This window comes from Astatotilapia calliptera, chromosome 14, assembly GCF_964374335.1.
Source record: "Astatotilapia calliptera chromosome 14, fAstCal68.1, whole genome shotgun sequence".
Taxonomy (NCBI): Eukaryota; Metazoa; Chordata; class Actinopteri; order Cichliformes; family Cichlidae; genus Astatotilapia; species Astatotilapia calliptera.
This window is the reverse complement of record NC_137435.1, coordinates 14953370-14972447: the sequence shown is the minus strand read 5'-3', so window position 1 is coordinate 14972447 and position 19078 is coordinate 14953370. Positions and strand designations below refer to the sequence as shown.

The 19078-nt window shown below is 40.7% G+C and overlaps 2 protein-coding genes across 2 annotated transcripts; one reads left to right on the top strand and one right to left on the bottom strand.

Moving 5' to 3' along the window:
* Positions 1 to 205: 205 nt before the first annotated feature.
* On the top strand, positions 206 to 11245 carry LOC113036321 (extracellular calcium-sensing receptor-like). The gene is made up of 6 exons (XM_026192590.2): positions 206 to 264; positions 402 to 699; positions 781 to 1575; positions 1727 to 1954; positions 2131 to 2254; positions 10202 to 11245. The coding sequence occupies exons 1-6, from the start codon at positions 221 to 223 to the stop codon at positions 11113 to 11115; spliced, it is 2403 nt and encodes an 800-aa protein (XP_026048375.2). The 5' UTR covers positions 206 to 220; the 3' UTR covers positions 11116 to 11245.
* A 3502-nt stretch (positions 11246 to 14747) lies between these two features.
* Positions 14748 to 17905, bottom strand: LOC113036637 (uncharacterized). Its single transcript, XM_080289116.1, has 3 exons — positions 17818 to 17905; positions 16512 to 17437; positions 14748 to 14840 (listed from the first exon to the last, which is right to left on the bottom strand). The coding sequence occupies exons 1-3, from the start codon at positions 17903 to 17905 to the stop codon at positions 14748 to 14750; spliced, it is 1107 nt and encodes a 368-aa protein (XP_080145242.1).
* Between the last annotated feature and the right edge of the window lie 1173 nt (positions 17906 to 19078).

Genomic DNA, 19078 nt, shown 5'->3' with positions numbered 1-19078 from the left:
TATAATGGCATTAAGTGGTTTAGCTCTAGACTTGGCATCCTCACACAGATGGCCAGAGCAGGGGTGGGCACTTCTCCAATTATTATTGATGGCTTCTTTTTCTCAAGCTGAGGACCCAGTGTGCACGCAGAGAGGTGATTCTGGGAACCCAGTCCTATCAAAAGATGGGGATTTTATATTAGGGGGGATGTTCTCTTTTCACAGCAGCTGGGAAGACAGAATGGACAACTACACACACAAACCAATGCCACTACAATGTACCAGGTAAATGATAAGAAATGAATTTAATACAGTCATTTAAGAAATTCATCAATTCTTGGCTTTAAACATCCTTTGAAATGTTTTTTCCAAGTTTTAAGGGAAAATGTGATGCAATTCCAATTATTTGTAAATGTCTCAAGTTTAAATTTCAGAGATTTCCAATTTGCACAGACTATGCTTTTTGCAATTGAGGAGATTAATAACAGTACAGACCTACTGCCAGGAATCTCTGTGGGCTATAAAATCTATGATACTTGTGGATCTGTGGCCAGAAGTGTAGGTGTCACACTGGCTTTGGCTAATGGAAATGAAATTGTGTCTGTACCCCCGAAGGCACCATGTACCAGACCTGCACATGTGCAGGCGATAATAGGAGAGACCTCTTCTTCTCCATCCATTGCAGTAGCTACTGTTATTGGACCATTTGTTCTGCCAGTGGTGGGTAGGCTTCTTTCTTTATACATTTTATATATATATAAAGATATATATAATGTTTAAAAAATAATTTTATTCTCTTAGATCAGTCACTTTGCCACATGTGCTTGCCTCAGTGACAAAACTAAGTACCCATCCTTCCTCAGAACAATACCCAGTGACTACTACCAGAGCAGAGCCCTGGCACATTTGGTCAAGCATTTTGGATGGACTTGGGTTGGAGCTATTCGAACCAATAATGATTATGGAAATAATGGCATGGCCACCTTCACAGAAACTGCACAGCAGCTGGGCATCTGTCTGGAGTATTCTGTATCTTTTTTTAGGACAGATCCATATGTGAAAATACAAAAGATAATTGAAATTATAAAGGCTTCAACCTCCAGGGTAATTGTTGCATTCCTTTCCCATGTGGATCTGGATGTACTGCTACATGAGTTTTCATACCATAACTTGTCTGGGTACCAGTGGGTAGGCACTGAGTCGTGGATATTTGATTCACAAACAGCAAAAATGGATATACATCACATACTGAATGGTGCCATAGGTCTTTCCATTCCTAAAGCACATGTCACTGGCCTGAGAGAGTTCATACTGGATGTTAAGCCACTGAATTCATCTAATAATGAACTCTTTATTGAGTTCTGGGAGACACTATTTAGTTGTAAGTTCAAGGAGTTGAAATCATCAGCAGACATTCAGAGAGAGTGTACTGGACATGAAGATCTGAACGGAGTTCAAAACAGCTTCACTGATATGTCTCTCATGCCTATCTTTAATAATGTATATAAAGCAGTGTATGCAGTGGCACATGCACTTCACAATATCCTCAGCTGTAATAAAACATGTAACAAAAATGTGCAGCTAGATCCATTCACGGTGAGCTTTACACCAACTTAAAAGATTAAATCACATTAGCACGAACATTGTTGTCATAATTAAAAAAATATTTTGTCTTTCATAATCTTTGACCATTAGGTGTCCAAGATATCTCTATTGCAAGTAACTGAGTTTTGGCATGTTATCTTAGGTTTTGCAACACATACGAAAGATTCACATCACAACAAAGGAAAGAGATGAGGTTTACTTTAATGAGAATGGAGATCCAGCAGCAAAGTATGAAATTATAAACTGGCAGCCAAGAGAAAACGGCGTTGTGGAGTTTGTCACAGCTGGTCTTTATGATACATCATTGGCTCCAGAAAAACAGCTAAATTTGCAAAACAAGGCTTTAATTTGGGCAAGAAACACAAAGCAGGTACACATTCATGCAACTTTGGGGTTTTTTGTTTTATTTTTTTCAATTTATAAATATGTATTTAATTTGTTTTACAGTATTTTGGTTTTGATCTTTCAAAATTAAGAAATTGTTTGACAGAGAACTTCATTTTTTTCTTAAAGTCCATATGCAGTTTAATTTTCTTGATCATGCAGGTTCCTGTGTCAGTTTGCAGTGAGAAATGTCCCCCAGGAACACGCAAGGTTCTCCAGAAAGGAAGGCCTGTTTGCTGCTATGACTGTATAAGATGTGCAGAGGGACAGATCAGCAATGTTACAGGTGTGGTGACATTTCATTTTAACTTTGGTGCATTACAAAGCAAAGTTAGCCATGTAGGACGGTCATACGAGAACTATTTAATAATCGTGATGTTTGTTTTTATGCAGACATAATATGCATTTAGTACGGAGCCCTGCAGGGGACATGGGAGAAAAAAAAATTAAGACGGACTTTTGCGAGATCTCGCAAAACTAACTCGGGATCTCGCAAAAGTTTTGCGAGATCTCGCAAAAGAAACTCGGGATCTCGCAAAACTTTTAGCCGCATTCTTCGGATGCCGGCTCGAAGCCGACCGGGAGGTCGAGGCACGATGTGCCGGGAAAGCGGTGTTCCTCCCGGCTGTAGTAGGTCTCGACCTCCCGTTAGCTTCGAGCTAGCGGGAAGAATGCGGCTAAAACTTTTGCGAGATCTCGCAAAACTTTTGCGAGATCCCGAGTTTGTTTTGCGAGATCTCGCAAAACTTTTGCGAGATCCCTCCCATGTCCCCTGCGGGGCTCCGTAATTTCGATTTCCTTCTCAAACTAAGTAAAACTATTTAACTAATAGTCACAGAATCATAACATTTCAACAGTAAGGAGACAGATTTATGTTGGGCATTGTTTCAGTTGACGGTTTTGGATTTTTACAGAGCTGCATAGAACTATATGTGCATTTTTTCACATATATACTCATAATTTAAAATACATGAAACTAGTAACCAATATGATGAAGAAGAAATCATCCATTCATTTTCTGCTGCTTATCCATGTCTCGGTCATGAAGTAGAATTGATAAAAAGAATTAGATAAAAGTTTACATGGAAAAAAAGAACAGGTTTATTCAAGACGTTGTATTTAGTCTTGTTGTTGCTAATAATAATAATAGAAATAATAATAAATTTTACACACAGAGACCCGCAATAACATGCACAACTTACAAGTCAAAATAGAAATATAAAGATATAGTCTGTGCCAAATTTCATCAGGTCTTTTTATTTATATTGTAGTGTCTCTCCAACAGAAGACAGAGACAGTCGGTTATTCTGTTTCTGAGTTTATTTGGAACAGTAACACATGTTGTTCTACAGACTCTCTGTCATAGGTAGCTGATATAATTGACAGGCTTAACAGCCTCTAGACCAGGGTTCTCAAACTTGCGGCCCCTCTACTTGCGGACTGCATATTGATGTGAAGAATTTAAATTATTATTCAAAACATAATTTAATATGAAGGCAATGTGAGCAGAGTGTTACAGGTATTGCCCTTTAAGAATGTAGCCAGTGTAGTCTGTGCTTTAGGGAGACAGTGTGGGACTGCCTCTCCGTTATGTGTGTGAGTGTGAGCGAGGGAGAAAAAGGGGAGTCAAAAAGTATGAGTTCTCACCGACCAGAAACAGGAGATGGAAGCATGTAAATATAATAACAACCACTCCAGCCAAAAAGAATGCTTGACGAGCCCAGTTGTAAGTAAGCTGTTAAGACTAGACTGTACGCTGTGTTCGTGTTTTCCTCCGAAACAATAGAGTTCAGTTGGAGCAGCCTTTCAACACCTCTCTCTGTCTCTCACTAGCAAAGTTGACCCAGACAGTAAAGCTAGTTCCTGGCTATGAGCCCAACACAGAACCCGACATATTAGCCAGAGGTCTCTTTACTACGGTATGGAGCCGTTGACCTGGCTGAGGTAGCAAGAGAGTACACACACGTGGAAGGATTGGCTGTGCCAGTTCAATGAGAGTCAAAAACTAATGTGTACACTTACGTCTGCATTTTTATTTTGTTAAATATGAACAAAATTATAGCAGAAGTGCTGTCACGTGTTTGGCCAGAAAGAGCGTACCAATTTGTTTATTTGGTAGTTCAATGAAAGGCTTCAGTTAAGAGTGAGAAAAAGAATTCCTTTCATGTTTGCAGTTTTGTCTTGTTATACAATATTTGAAATTTAAAACAAACAAACAAAATACAACATTTTAGGAAATATTAGTGGGTGTTTTCTGGTTTGTTTGGGTTTTTTGTACTACTTGAACATGAAAGTGGCCCTCCAATGAGATGGTGGTGCCAGCAGTGGCCCGTGGCTCATTTGAGTTTGAGACTCCTGTTTTAGACTATTACACCTTCAAGGATACTCAGTAAATTACTTCTTTGCAGGTGTGGAGCATATCTGCCAAAACTGTGTGGCAATTCTGAAAACAGTAATAACACAACAATTGGATTAACTTGTAATCCAGTCCATTACAATATATTTTAATGCCTTACAAAACCATGATTATACATAGTCTGCTTTTTTTCTGTAAAGTAACTCTTATGTTAGCCTCTCAGTTATAGTCAGTGTTTAATATTTACCACAATCCTTTGTTCTAAACTTAGAGTTAATACAATTAATGGTGATTAATACTCAATAAATGTTTTTCTCTATCTGATAACACCACTGAGGCTAAATATTAAACACTAAATAATATTTGGAATAATATCTGGAAAGTATAGAAAATCTATTATAACTCCTTGTAAAATTTAAATAAAAAGTATGCCACAATCACAAACACTGATGGATGCTCAATTTAATTTAATTCAATTTTAGTCATACAGCTCTAAATTGCAACAACTGTTGCCTTGAGGCTGTTGTTGTTGTTGAAAGCTGGTTCAAAAGTAGAAAAAGAAGCCTGAAAACCAAAGGCTCTGGCTCCCATTCTACTTTTAAATACTCCAGAAACCACAAGTAAGCTTGCAGTCCAAGAGTGAAGTGCTCTAATAGGGTGATATGGTTATTAAGATAAGATGCGACCTGAGTATTCAAGAGCTTAAAAATGAGAAGCCCGATTTTAAATTCAATTCTGGATTTAACAGGGAAGGGAAGCCAATATTGGAGAAATATACAGTACACTCTCTTTCTAGTTCCTGTCCATAATCTTGCTGCAGTATTTTGGATTACGTGGAGGCTTTTCAGGGAGTTTTTAGGACATCCTAATGACAAACCAATTAAAAATACTCCAGCGTAGATGTACTAAATGCATGCACTAGTTTTTTAGTGTCACTCTGAGATAGGATATTTCTAATTTTAGAGATATTGAGCAAATGGTAAAAAGCAGTCCTACATATTTGTTTAATATTTGACTTCAAGTTTCCTCACAGTGTTACTGGAGGCTAAGGTAATGCCATCCAGAACAAGAATCTGGTTAGATACCATATGTCTTTGATTTTCAGGCCAGTGCAATAACCTCAGTTTTATTTGAATTTAGAAGTAGAAAATTAGAGGTCATCCAGGTCTTTGTCTTTTAAGACATTCCTTTCGGTCAAACTAATTGGTATCTGGCTTCATGGATAGATAAAGTTGGGTGTCATCTGCATAGCGGTGAAAATGTATGCTATGCCTTCTGATTATACCTCCTAAGGGAAGCATGTGTAATGTAAACACAATTAGAACCATGTGGAACTCCATAATTGACCTTACTGTGTGAAGAGGACTCTCCGTTTACTTGATAGCTATGATACAAACCACTGCAATGCAGTACCTGTAATGTCTACAGCACACTCTAATCGTTGTAATAGAATATTATGGTCTACATTATCAAACATTGCACTGAGGTCTAACCGGACAAGCACAGAGATGAATGCATTGTCTGAGGCCATAAGAAGATAATTTGTAACCTTCACTAAAGCTTTCTGTTTCTGTACTGTGATGAGCACTGAATCCTGACTGAAACTCTTCAAATAAGCCATTCCTCTGTAGATGATCAGTTAGCTGTTTGATAACTACTCATTCAAGAATTTTTGAAAAGAAACAAAGGTAGGAGATTGGCCAGCAGGGTCAAGAGATGTCTTTCCAAGTAATGGTTTAACTATTGGCAGATTGAAGGCCTGTGGTACATAGCTGATTATTAGAGATAGGTTGATCATATTTAAGACTGATGCATTATTAATGGTAGGGCTTCTATGTGCAAATGGGAAGTAATTACTGAAGTTAACTCAGAAAGATCAATTGGAGAAAAATACTCAAAATAAGTACCAGTGGTACTGAAAGTAGCTGTAGATAATGTTACAATCTTTGAGATGATTATGAGTAAATTTTTTTTCTCCAATGGTTACAATTGTATTTGTCGTGGTGGAGGGTTTATGTGTCCCAGGGACCCCAGGGGCTATGTTGTCCGGGGGCTTGTATCCCCTAGTAGGGTCTCCCATGGCAAATTGGTCCTGGGTGAGGGACCAAAGAGTGATTCAGAAAACCCCTATGAGTAGAACATCAAGGGAACAGTTAACCCTGCCCGGGATAGGGTTACCGGGGCCCTGCCCAGGAGCAAGGCCCGGTGAGGGTGCCCAAGGGTGTCTGGTTAATGGGCCTTAGCCCATGGGGCCTGCCAGGCACAGCCCAAAAAGGGGACATGGGTCCACCGTCCTGCAGGCCACCACCTGCAGGAGATGGGGTAGGGGTTGGGTGCTGGGTGGCGGCCAGGAGCGGAGGCTCTGGCGGACCTGGAGAGTTTCTCAGTCTGGAGCTGCCCCTGGTGAGAGGCAGCAGGCTGGGGTGGGTATCCATAGTATCACCTTGGCTTGCTGCCTGTACATTGGGGTTTCTCCCGGTGGACAAGAGGGTTTACTCCTGCGCCTTCAGGTCGTGGAATGGGTCCTGACCGTCATCTATGCTTATGTGCCAAGTGGCAGTTCAAAGTACCCAGCCCTTTGGAGTCCCTCTTGGGGTGGGGGTTTCAATGCTCATGTGGGCAATGACAGTGAGACTCGGGGGGCATAACTGGGAGGAAAAGCTTCTCTAGACCTAACCGCGGACTTCTGTGCAAACCCCAGTTTGACCATAACAAACACCATGTTCGAACATAAGTGTTCATAAGTGCACGTGGCACCAGAATGCTCTAGGCTGGAAGTCGATGATTGATTTTATAATCGTATTACCAGACCTGCGGCCATATGTTCTGGACACTCAGGTAAAGAGACGGGCTGAGCTGTAAACTGATCACCACCTGGTAGTGAGTTGGATCAGGTGGAGGATGCTGGACAGACCTAAACATATAGTGAGTGTGCACTGGGAACGCCTGGCAGAGGCCCCAGTCCACAAGATCTTCAATGCACACCTCCGGCAGAGCTTCAACAGCATTCTGAGGGAATCTGTGGACATTGAGTCCAAATAGACCATATTCAGCACCTCCATTACCAAAATCACTGCACTGTGCTGCAAGGTGGTTGGTGAATGTCATGCTGGTAACCCCTGAACCAAATCGTGGACACCAGAGATGAAGGAGCCACCAGGCTGAAGGAGGAGTCCTATCAGGCTTGGTTAGCCTGTGGGACTTCAGAGGCAGCTGATAGGTACGGACAGGCCAAGCAGAACATGGCTCGGGACTCGTCACTGCACGGATATTGGACTGCCTCAAAGAGATTTTGGCAAACCGTCAGGCGACTCAGAAGGGGAAAGTGGTACTCTACCTGCACTGTGCATAGTGCGGGTGTAGCGCTGCTAACTTCGACTGAGAAAATTGCCCTGAGTTCCTGAATGCTCTGGATTTTTTAAGGCTGTCTTGGCTGACACACCTCTTCAATGTTGTGCGTTACCTCTGGAATGGCAGACCGGATGGTGGTTCCCACCAGAGGGTGTGTTCCAATTACAGGGGGATCATACTCCTCAGCTTCCCTGGGAAAGTCTATGCCAGGGTGCTGGAAAGAAGAGTCCATCCGTTAGCTGGACCTCACATACAGGAGGAACAGTGCAGTTTTGTCATGGAACACTGGACCAACTCTTTATCCACTCGAGGATACTTGAGGGTGCATGGGAGTTTGCCCAACCAGTCCACGTGTGTTTTGTGTATTTGGAGAAGGCATTCGACCATGTCCCTCGGAGTGTCCTGTGGGAGATGTTAACAGAGTATGGGGTATCTCTCCCATGGCTACATGCCATTCAATCCTTATTCAACTGTTGCAAGAGATTGGTCCACATAGCCGGCAAAAAGTTGGTCTCATTTCAGATGGGTGATGGGCTCCGCCAGGGCTGCTTTTGTCACAGGTTCTGTTTGTAATTTTTATAGACAGAATTTCTAGGCGTAGCCAAGTGTCGGAAGGCTTTTATTTGAGTGGTCTCAGAATCTCATCTTTGCTTTTTGTGGATGATGTGGTTCTGTTGGCTTCATCAGGTGATGGCCTTCAGCTCGTGCTGGAATGGTTTGCAGCCAAGTGTGAAGCGGTAGGAATGAAAATCAGTACCTCCAAATCTGAGGCCATGGACCTGGAAAAGGCTGAAAAAGAGTTCCTGCCCCAAGTGGAGGAGTTTAAGTATCTCGGGGTCTTCTTCATGAGTCACGGGAGAAGGAAGCAGAGAGAGCTGAGCGTAAAAGGGAAGCTCTCAATTTACCGGTCGATCTACGTCCCTACCCTCACCCTATGGTCATGAGCTGTGGGTAGCGACTGAAAGAACGAGATTGCTCTCCCTTGCCTCTCCCTTAGAGAGGGTGAGAAGTTCAGCCATCTGGGAGGGGCTCAGAGTAAAGCCGCTGCTCCTCCACATTGAAAGGAGCCAGTTGAGATGGTTCATGCATCTGATAAGGATGCCTCCTGGGCACCTCCTGGATGAGGTGTTACGGTCATGTCCCACTGGGAGGAGACCCCGGGGCAGACCCAGGACTCGCTGGAGAGATTATATCTCTCGGCTGGCCTGGGAACACCTTGGTGTTTTCCCGGACAAGCTGAAGGAGGTGGCTGAGGAGAGGGAGGGTTTCTTTGCTTAGCCTGGTGTTAACCTGGCATTCGAGGCTAATTAGGATAATTTACATCTGGCTCTGCATTTAGATTATGTAATTATTTTATATTTTATATCTGTAATTTATATTTCATATTGTGATTTTACCTGTATCATGGTTTTACTGGAAAGCACTTTGGTGTACTTCGGACTTTAAATGTGCTATATAAATAAATTTGATTGATTGATCAATGGTCATGAGAATTTGCATATTAATGATCAAGGAATGGACCTCCCAGCCCATTGTTCATTCAGTGGTGCTAGTTTCAGACATGTTGTGTTGAGTCTGTCATATTTAGCATTTACATGGATGTTAAAATCACCAGCAATAATTATTTTATTTGATCTGACCAGTAAATCAGATAAAAAGTCTGAGAAATTAGACAGAAACTCTGTATAAGGCCCAGGTGGAAGATAATAACAAATAAGACTGTTTTTTGAGTTTTGAACAAGGCTAAGCATCAGGCTTTCAAATGAATTAAAAGTCTGTCTTGGTCTTTGGTTGATTAATAAGTTGATGTGGAAAACTGCTGCCACACCGACCCCTCAGCCCTGATAGTTACTATGGCTCAGGGGTGTTGATTCATTTAAACTAACGTAATTATTCTGCTGTAACCAGGTTTCTGTAAGGCAGAGTAAATCAATTTGTTAATCAATTATTAATTAATGTACGAACAGACTAAAAGACTTGGAAGAGAGAGACCTAATATTTAATAATCCACATTTTACTGTTTTACTCTTTGTTGTAGAAGCGCATTATTTTATTGTCCCTTCTTTGCGATTTTTTATGTTTAAGTTGTTTTTTGCCGGTTTTTAGTTTGTTTTTTTGTCTGTTTGGGAGCTGACACTGTCTCTGAGGAGATGGGGTTTTGGGGAATAATGGGAGGAGAGAAGCTGCAAAGAGGCGTGTAAGACTGCAACTCTGCTTCTGGGTCCCAACTCTGGATAGTCAGGTTTTGGGGGGAATTAATACATTTGGCAAGACTTCTAGAAATGAGAGCTGCTCCATCCAAAGTGGGATGCATGCTGTCTCCTCTCTAGACATCACATCTGTTAATCCTTACTTGATCACAAACCAGTATACCTGTGTGCTTAACTTAATAAACATATTGTTTATCACCTTGTAATTGTACAGCATCAGTAGGATGTTTCATGGATGTTTTAAATGCAAACACATATGAAATTGTGCTCATTAAATTTAACAACTTGTAACATCTGCATCAATATTAATTTCCAGATTCTGTCACCTGTGTGAGATGTCTACCTGAGTTTTGGTCAAATGAAAGAAGAGATTCCTGTATCAAGAAGGAAGCAGTGTTTCTGTCATATGAAGAAATTATGGGAGCACTGCTCACTGCAGCATCTTTATTTGGGGCATGCATGACAATTGGTGTGATACTCATTTTCTTCAAGTATAGGAAATCTCCTATAGTGAGGGCAAACAACTCTGAATTGAGCTTCCTGCTGCTCTTCTCCTTAATTCTGTGCTTCCTGTGTTCTCTGACCTTCATTGGTCAGCCCTCTGATTGGTCCTGTATGCTCCGACATGTAGCATTTGGCATCACCTTTGTCCTCTGTATCTCTTGTCTTCTGGGAAAAACAATAGTTGTTTTAATGGCTTTCAGAGCTACACGTCCAGGTAGTAATGTTAAAAAATGGTTTGGGCAGACACAGCAGAGACTCTGTGTTACAGCATTCACTCTTATACAAGTTGTCATTTGTATCATCTGGTTAACAACTTTTCCTCCTTTTCCATCTAAGAATTTGTTACAATTCAAAGATAAAATCATCTTAGAGTGTGCCCTTGGCTCAGCTGTAGGCTTTTGGGCTGTTCTTGGTTATATAGGACTTCTGGCTATTTTATGTTTTATTTTTGCATTTTTAGCACGAAAACTACCCGATAATTTCAATGAGGCCAAGTTTATCACTTTCAGCATGCTGATATTCTGTGCAGTATGGATTACATTTATCCCAGCATACGTTAGCTCCCCTGGGAAGTTCAGTGTTGCTGTAGAAATATTTGCTATACTTGCATCTAGTTTTGGACTGCTAATTTGCATCTTCATACCCAAATGTTATATAATCTTACTGAAGCCAGAGAAAAATACAAAAAGGAATATGATGGGGAAGAAGGTACCAAATTCACTTTGAAAATTGAATTTAGTAAAATGGTATTTTACTCTTATTATTTTTCCCAAATTAGTTTGTCACCATCCTGTCAGAATATGAATAAGCTCCTTCTCCTTCCTGATGCATTTTCATTACTTAGTTTGCAACTAGGTAAAAAAAAAGCATACCAAGGCACTGCTAGCTAGAGGTTATTGAGTCAATCATATATTTATCATGGCATGCCTTTATTTTGTCTTTATTTTATGTCAAACCCTGGAAGTTTGAAATTTGAATTACATGCCACTGCAGATAAAATCAGTAAGAGTACCTGTTCTTCTATAACCTGTTCATTTTCATTTTCAAGAGGTTTCCATTGCCATTATCAAATTTTTGTGCGCACCACAATGCAACTCCATCAATTGTTTTGCTTTGTGCATGTATGTGTTTAATGCATGGTTCTCAAAGAGCAGCTACACATATATATGGCAAATGAAATAAGGAAAGTAAAAAAAAATCTGGGGCAGCACGGTGGTTAGCACTGTTGCCGCACAGCAAGAAGGTCCTGAGTTCAATTCCACCGTCAGGCCGGGGTCTTTCTGTGTGGAGTTTGCATGTTCTCCCCGTGTTTGCGTGGGTTCCCTCCGGGTACTCCGGCTTCCTCCCACCGTCCAAAGACATGCAGCTTGAGGGGATAGGTTAATTGGAAAATCCAAATTGCCATTGTGTGAATGTGCGAGTGAATGAGAGTGCAAATGGTTGTCTGTCCCTGTGTGTTGGCCCTGCGACAGACTGGCGACCTGTCCAGGGTGTACCCCGCCTCTTGCCCTATGACAGCTGGGATAGGCTCCAGCGCCCCCCGCGACCCTGAAAAGGATAAGCGGAAGCGAATGGATGGATGGCTGGATGGATGTTTGAAATATCTCTAAACTGCTGATTATTTGCTGTTGCCTTTGTTCTCTGTTACCTCTTCATCTGCAGCTGGCGCAAAGACGCACTTATCCACACAACTGTCATTTGCAAAGTGGGTCTACAAACCCAAGCATTAGGGCCACAGGTGGATTGCCCTATTTCAGTACACCAAGCAAAAAATGTAACACCAACCAACCAACCCAGTGATATCAAGTTCTGTACTGATACAAGATGGCGCTACACATGCTGTAAAATCTTTAAACACTTTCTTAAACCATACTTCAAAGACATTGTTAAGTCCATGACATGTTTTTAGAGTAGGGTTCAATGGTGTAAATTTTCCTTACCATTTCCTATTAACTTCAGACTGAATTAGTATCAGACTGATGACAGATCTTAATATCACATCTATGCATCACAGATGTGAAAGTGTAAGTGAATGGATGACTGTAACTTGTATAAAGTTCTAAGAGTATAAAAGTACTGTATAGGAAAAAGATTTTTTTAGTACATTATTTGTAGTGAATTGTTCTTTCCATTGTTAATTTATATTTAAATGGGCCTTTGTATACACTGTTAGACTTTTCATCGCCACTTTACGGTAACATACTGGCCTCACTGTGCTGTGTTACGGTAGCTTAATGCTCTGCAGGATGATACAGTTTTTTGCTGGTGTGGTATAATACTCTTGGACAAATTATGGTAACACGCCGTAGCCTTTTTTACGGTATCTCACTGGCAACAGTGACGCCAGTGAGATACCGTTATGTCGTTATGTCGTAAATTACGTCAACAAAGTAACATCATACTGTGATTAAAAAATTGGTATACTACTGTTTATTCACGGTATGCCACTGTAAGCCCGCTGCAAGGTAATAAACTGCAATTTATTAACCAGTAACTTACCGTTATCACGCATCATCAGTACCAAAAATATTCATCTCTGCTAGAGGATACCGTGTCCCAACAGGCGGTCATTTACCGTTTAACAGGTCGTAATTTTACCGAAATTTCAGTTAACAGTAACATACTGTAAGAGACTGGAGGGTTCCAAAAAAAAATTGGATGGATGGATGGATGGATGGATGGATGGATGGATGGATAGATAGATAGATAGATAGATAGATAGATAGATAGATAGATAGACACACACAAAATATAATTCATGTGCTTTACACCACTTTATTTATTATCACTGATTTTTCCCTGCTGAAATACACATTTCCAAAATCAAAAACTAAAAAGAACCGAAAACATTTTCATTGAGGAAGCACTTGTTTTTACTAAACCATGTAATACATTATTTTCTCAGATGGTTGTACAAACAATAACGATATTATGTCATATCCATATCATGGCAGACAACATTATGCTCAAGTGTTGGGTTTTCTTAGTTATATTTTGTAGGGTTTTGAAGTGCCTTGGCATTCATTTTGTTGGCACCATACAAATAAAGTGAATTGTAATGAATATAATATCAAGCCCCACACTTCTGCCTTTATATACACTTTGTCCAAAATACTGGCTCACACCACCAAATCATTGCACAAAACAGGGTCCACGACATGGATGAGCGTGTGTGGTGTGAAGGAACTTGACTGACCTGCACTGAACCCTGATCTTGCTTTGTGGACTGAGTTCATTGATTTGTAGGGTGAGCCAATACATGTGACAATTAAAGTGTAAGTAGCTGAAATAATTTTTAACAAACAGGTAAAAGAAGGGAAAAAAATCAAAACTGTTGCACTCAAAAAACCTATTGGACAGAGACAGCGTCTTGCAAGATGGCAAGAGAGCTTGTCTTCATTGTTGTTCGTCTTGTGTAAATGTCCAGAAAGCATGGGCCATGGATCATCTGTGGAGACACAGGTAACAACACATTGGTCACTTAAATTATACAAGAAATTCACTAAAAATGGCAACAGTTACCTAATTTGAAGTTCTCCACTCAAATTCAGTAAGCCGCTGGAGGAAAGTTGTGACATGAGGGTTAATGTAAACAACCTTTCGCTTCACAGTGGTCCCAGTCTTTCTGCTTGTCCCAACCTTGGAGGTACATTTTGTTCCCTCTTCAGGGTTTATCCTTACAAAAAACTTGCACACGCTGACTCCTGGTATTCCAGGTTGAATACATCAATGTCAGAGACTGACATTGCATCAGCAAAGGTGTTCTCTTTGTCCAGCTCAACAATTACACGCCCCTCTGCACTCACCATCCAGCAGGTGGCGGTCATTGAACTTTGTCCTTAAATGTATAGGGGCAACATGTTGTCATTATGCAACATAAAATAATTGTAATACTTCACTTCTTCACACTGTCTAGATAGTCATAAAGCAAATAGCTACGTACTGTTAATTATTAATGGCCTTATGTACATAAGTCCGTTTTAACATATTATAATTGTACATAATTGGGAATTATTCTGCACATTAAACACACCTAACAAACAGTCAGCCCAGTTAAATTACCAGAGATGAATCAACTCTATGGTTATTTTGGAGTTCATAGTTTGTGCTGCTGTTAAACTTTACAGTATTGACTTCAGTATTTCTGCTGTTGGTGTAGCTAGACTACTACGTTGATCAGTAATATGTATTGTGAAATTTGATATTGTTACTTTGCTGGATTCACTGAGACACTTGTCCAACAACCTTGGTTTATAAAGGAAATTACAGAAATTTGAGCTAACAAAACAGACACTGGATACCTGTGTCCACGAAAAGCTCCTGTGCCAAACAGAAATTCTAATATGGTCTAATCAGCTCTATTTCATAAATGACTTCTTACCAAGCATAATCAGCCTTGGGGTGATGGGCAGGTTGCTCTCTGCTTCAAGGGACATCCTGGTAGATGTTTCCTGCCAGAAAAAGGACCAAGACATTTTATGTAACAAATAAAAAAAATATAACAGGACAGCAAGCAACAGCATTAAACATACAGGGAGTGCAGAATTATTAGGCAAATGAGTATTTTGTCCACATCCTCTTCATGCATGTTGTCTTACTCCAAGCTGTATAGGCTCGAAAGCCTACTACCAATTAAGCATATTAGGTGATGTGCAACTCTGTAATGAGAAGGGGTGTGGTCTAATGACCTCAACACCCTATATCAGGTGTGTATAATTATTAGACAACTTCCATTCCTTTGGCAAAATGGGTCAAAAGAAGGACTTGACAGGCTCAGAAAAGTCAAAAATAGTGAGATATCTTGCAGAGGGATGCAGCAGTCTCAAAATTGCAAAGCTTCTGAAGCGTGATCATCGAACAATCAAGCGTTTCATTCAAAATAGTCAACAGGGTCGCAAGAAACGTGTGGAAAAACCAAGGCGCAAAATAACTGCCCATGAACTGAGAAAAGTCAAGCGTGCAGCTGCCAAGATGCCACTTGCCACCAGTTTGGCCATATTTCAGAGCTGCAACATCACTGGAGTGCCCAAAAGCACAAGGTGTGCAATACTCAGAGACATGGCCAAGGTAAGAAAGGCTGAAAGACGACCACTACTGCACAAGACACACAAGCTGAAACGTCAAGACTGGGCCAAGAAATATCTCAAGACTGGTTTTTCTAAGGTTTTATGGACTGATGAAATGAGAGTGAGTCTTGATGGGCCAGATGGATTAGGCCCGTGGCTGGATTGGTAAAGGGCAGAGAGCTCCAGTCCGACTCAGACGCCAGCAAGGTGGAGGTGGAGTACTGGTTTGGGCTGGTATCATCAAAGATGAGCTTGTGGGGCCTTTTCGGGTTGAGGATGGAGTCAAGCTCAACTCCCAGTCCCACTGCCAGTTTCTGGAAGACACCTTCTTCAAGCAGTGGTACAGGAAGAAGTCTGCATCCTTCAAGAAAAACATGATTTTCATGCAGGACAATGCTCCATCACACGCGTCCAAGTACTCCACAGCGTGGCTGGCAAGAAAGGGTATAAAAGAAGAAAAACTAATGACATGGCCACCTTGTTCACCTGATCTGAACCCCATTGAGAACCTGTGGTCCATCATCAAATGTGAGATTTACAAGGAGGGAAAACAGTACACCTCTCTGAACAGTGTCTGGGAGGCTGTGGTTGCTGCTGCACGCAATGTTGATGGTGAACAGATCAAAACACTGACAGAATCCATGGATGGCAGGCTTTTGAGTGTCCTTGCAAAGAAAGGTGGCTATATTGGTCGCTGATTTTTTTGTTTTTTGTTTTTGTTTTTGAATGTCAGAAATGTATATTTGTGAATGTGGAGATGTTATATTGGTGTCACTGGTAAAAATAAATAATTGAAATGGGTATATATTTGTTTTTTGTTAAGTTGCCTAATAATTATGCACAGTAATAGTCACCTGCACACACAGATATCCCCCTAAAATAGCTAAAACTAAAAACAAACTAAAAACTACTTCCAAAAACATTCAGCTTTGATATTAATGGGTTTTTTGGGTTCATTGAGAACATGGTTGTTGTTCAATAATAAAATTATTCCTCAAAAATACAACTTGCCTAATAATTCTGCACTCCCTGTAGAGCTGTATGAAAAAAGCTTACATTTGCTAAGACAAAGAGGGAGTCTTCATCTTCCTTGTAATACTTCATCATGAGAAGTATGGCTGCTGTGCCATTCTTGTTGTTGGTCAAAACTCCCTCACTTTCTATCTGCTGGATGAGTGTCCTTATACCAAGGTTCCATTTGAGCTTCTGGGTGGAGAAATAGTTAACAATCCTTCTGCCTTTGGTTACGAGGGCCTGACCTAAGCACTCACTGACATCGATGCCTGTGAGTTTGTAAAAGTGGTTCGAAAGACCTTTCCGAGTAAATAAGAATGGCCACTGCTCCTGAATTTCAGCTACTGAAAGTGAGGGACAACTGTTGATAAGCTGCCGCTGAGAAATATATGTGATGCACATGAAGTCATCCACATCAGGTCTCTCCACAGCTCCAGGTCCTTCTGAATTAAAAATTGTTAACAAGATGTGTTTCTTTTCCTCTAAAGAAGCTGGCGTTTCCCCCTGAGGAAGTTCAACTGGCTGCCAATTTATACAGCCATAGCTAACTGCAAGGCATCTAACTTTTTTATGTGAGGTTGCATTACTGTTGGGACTGCAGTCTTCCTCATTCCTGGTTCTCTTTGTTTGACGAAGTCTATGTGTTGTATTATCTCGATTAACATGTTGAACTCTAGATTTGATGCTTCTTCGTAGTGAATAATATCCACAACCCAGTCTTTCTCCCTTTTCAGTAAAATCTGCAAATGTTTGAGGGTATCTGTTTATAATGATCTTAGCAACCTCTTCACAAGATGCACGTTTAGGGTTTCTGCAGTTAACTTGCATGGCCTCCACAACAATTTCTAACCATACTTCTGTCCTCTGGATGACCTCTGTCTCCTCTTGTGATTGCATGGGACAGTTGGAGTGGAAATCATTCCCAAGCTCCAGAGTAATGGTGTCATTCAAATTCTTTGGTCTGCCATCTAAAAAAAAGAGAGTTGGTGTTAGATTCAGTGTCTACTTTTGTTACAGCTGCAAAGATCCTGAAAATCCTCTATGATGCTCTGTATAGTGCTGGTTGGCAAGAGCATTTTAGCCTGCATTTTTAAATGACACAAAGTCAACTGTCTTCTAATAGATTAACTGTGTCCTCTCCTTGTATTATGGCAAATCCTCCAATTTCTTGTTGCCTTGACTGCTGAACTGTCTACTTATGTTTTCGAGAAATATGGCTGGAAAATGATGTTCGGACACTGAAGTATTTAGAGCAACCTTCAAATGGACATAATACTTTCTCCCCCATCTTTGATATGAAATCTGAGAGGGGCACAAAGAGCTGTGAAGTTTTGTGCAGCATACCCACATCCAGGAACTTGACAGCCGAGGTCACCAGTGAACATATAAAACTCCTCCTTAGTGGTCTCCCTTCTTGTTCTGTGATTCCTAGGCATATGTGAATGAAGGCAGAAAATGTTCTGAAAGTGGCAGGGCAGTTCTCAGTTCCACAAGAAAGCCTATAGTTAGCTACATGTTTGTGGCTTTTAACATGCAAACTGAACAATATATATTTGCGTGCACTGATGCCACAAAATTTAGAAATACACATAGTTGCAAAAAGTTCAGTGACCAATTACCTTTCCTAAATGACATATGCAATGCAAAAAGTAAGAGTATTGTCAATAGGGACCAATTCCCAGTTTTTACATGATCAAAATTATTCACAAAAGGCTTCAATAAACAGAAAATGTGTGCCGACAAGAGAGCAGTGCACAAAAATGAAAAGATATTTGAGCTCGACTCTTTAATGGGTTTAACATGACTTAGTCAGCACCCCGCACCGTACAGGTAGTACAAGCACACCTGAAAACACTGACCAGCTAACAGCTTTAAGCATTTGGGCGCAACCTCGGTAGTTCACCGATTCACCTGTTGCAAACGTCCAAGTTTCTATCAAGTCTCATAAATCCATTGGCAACTATTACCTAACTAGTCTCTTGAGTCTCCACATTCATAGATATTGACATTTTTTCTTAGCATTTGACTGAAAATATCCTGGTAGGGATATTTCCGTTTTAGGGAAAAAGTGTTATATGGTTTCATTTAATTTTGAGATACTCCCGCATGGACGAGCAATTTGGAGTCTAGCAGAGTTATCACGAATAGCATACGATCTTCAGATATAATCCAATCAACCTTGCATTTAACCCGATTGAACATCCAGTTAACTCTGATTACTTCTAAGTTGCACATGTTAACCATCTATTCATCAATAGTTGATGGTTATGTTGTTCTCCTGCTTTGCAGCTTTGTTTGAGTCTGAATTGCGACTTAAACGTGCAAAACTTGAGAAACAGATCAATATTTTCCTCTTGTTGTTATTTAATGGTGGTTGGCAACCAGCGAAAGGAGCATTAACCACCTCGAGCAATATTTTCTATCCCCATTGTTGTTTTGAAAGTGAATACCCGACGTGTGCGTCATACGTCACGTTGTACGTCAGGTGAAGGTGTGGTGTCGGCTATCGCACCTGTCGCATTACAAAGCTTCAAAAACGTAACAATCGCTTTAAAAACACAACCCAACGCGCTAAACATGAACAAACATAAACACCCGTGTTACATTAT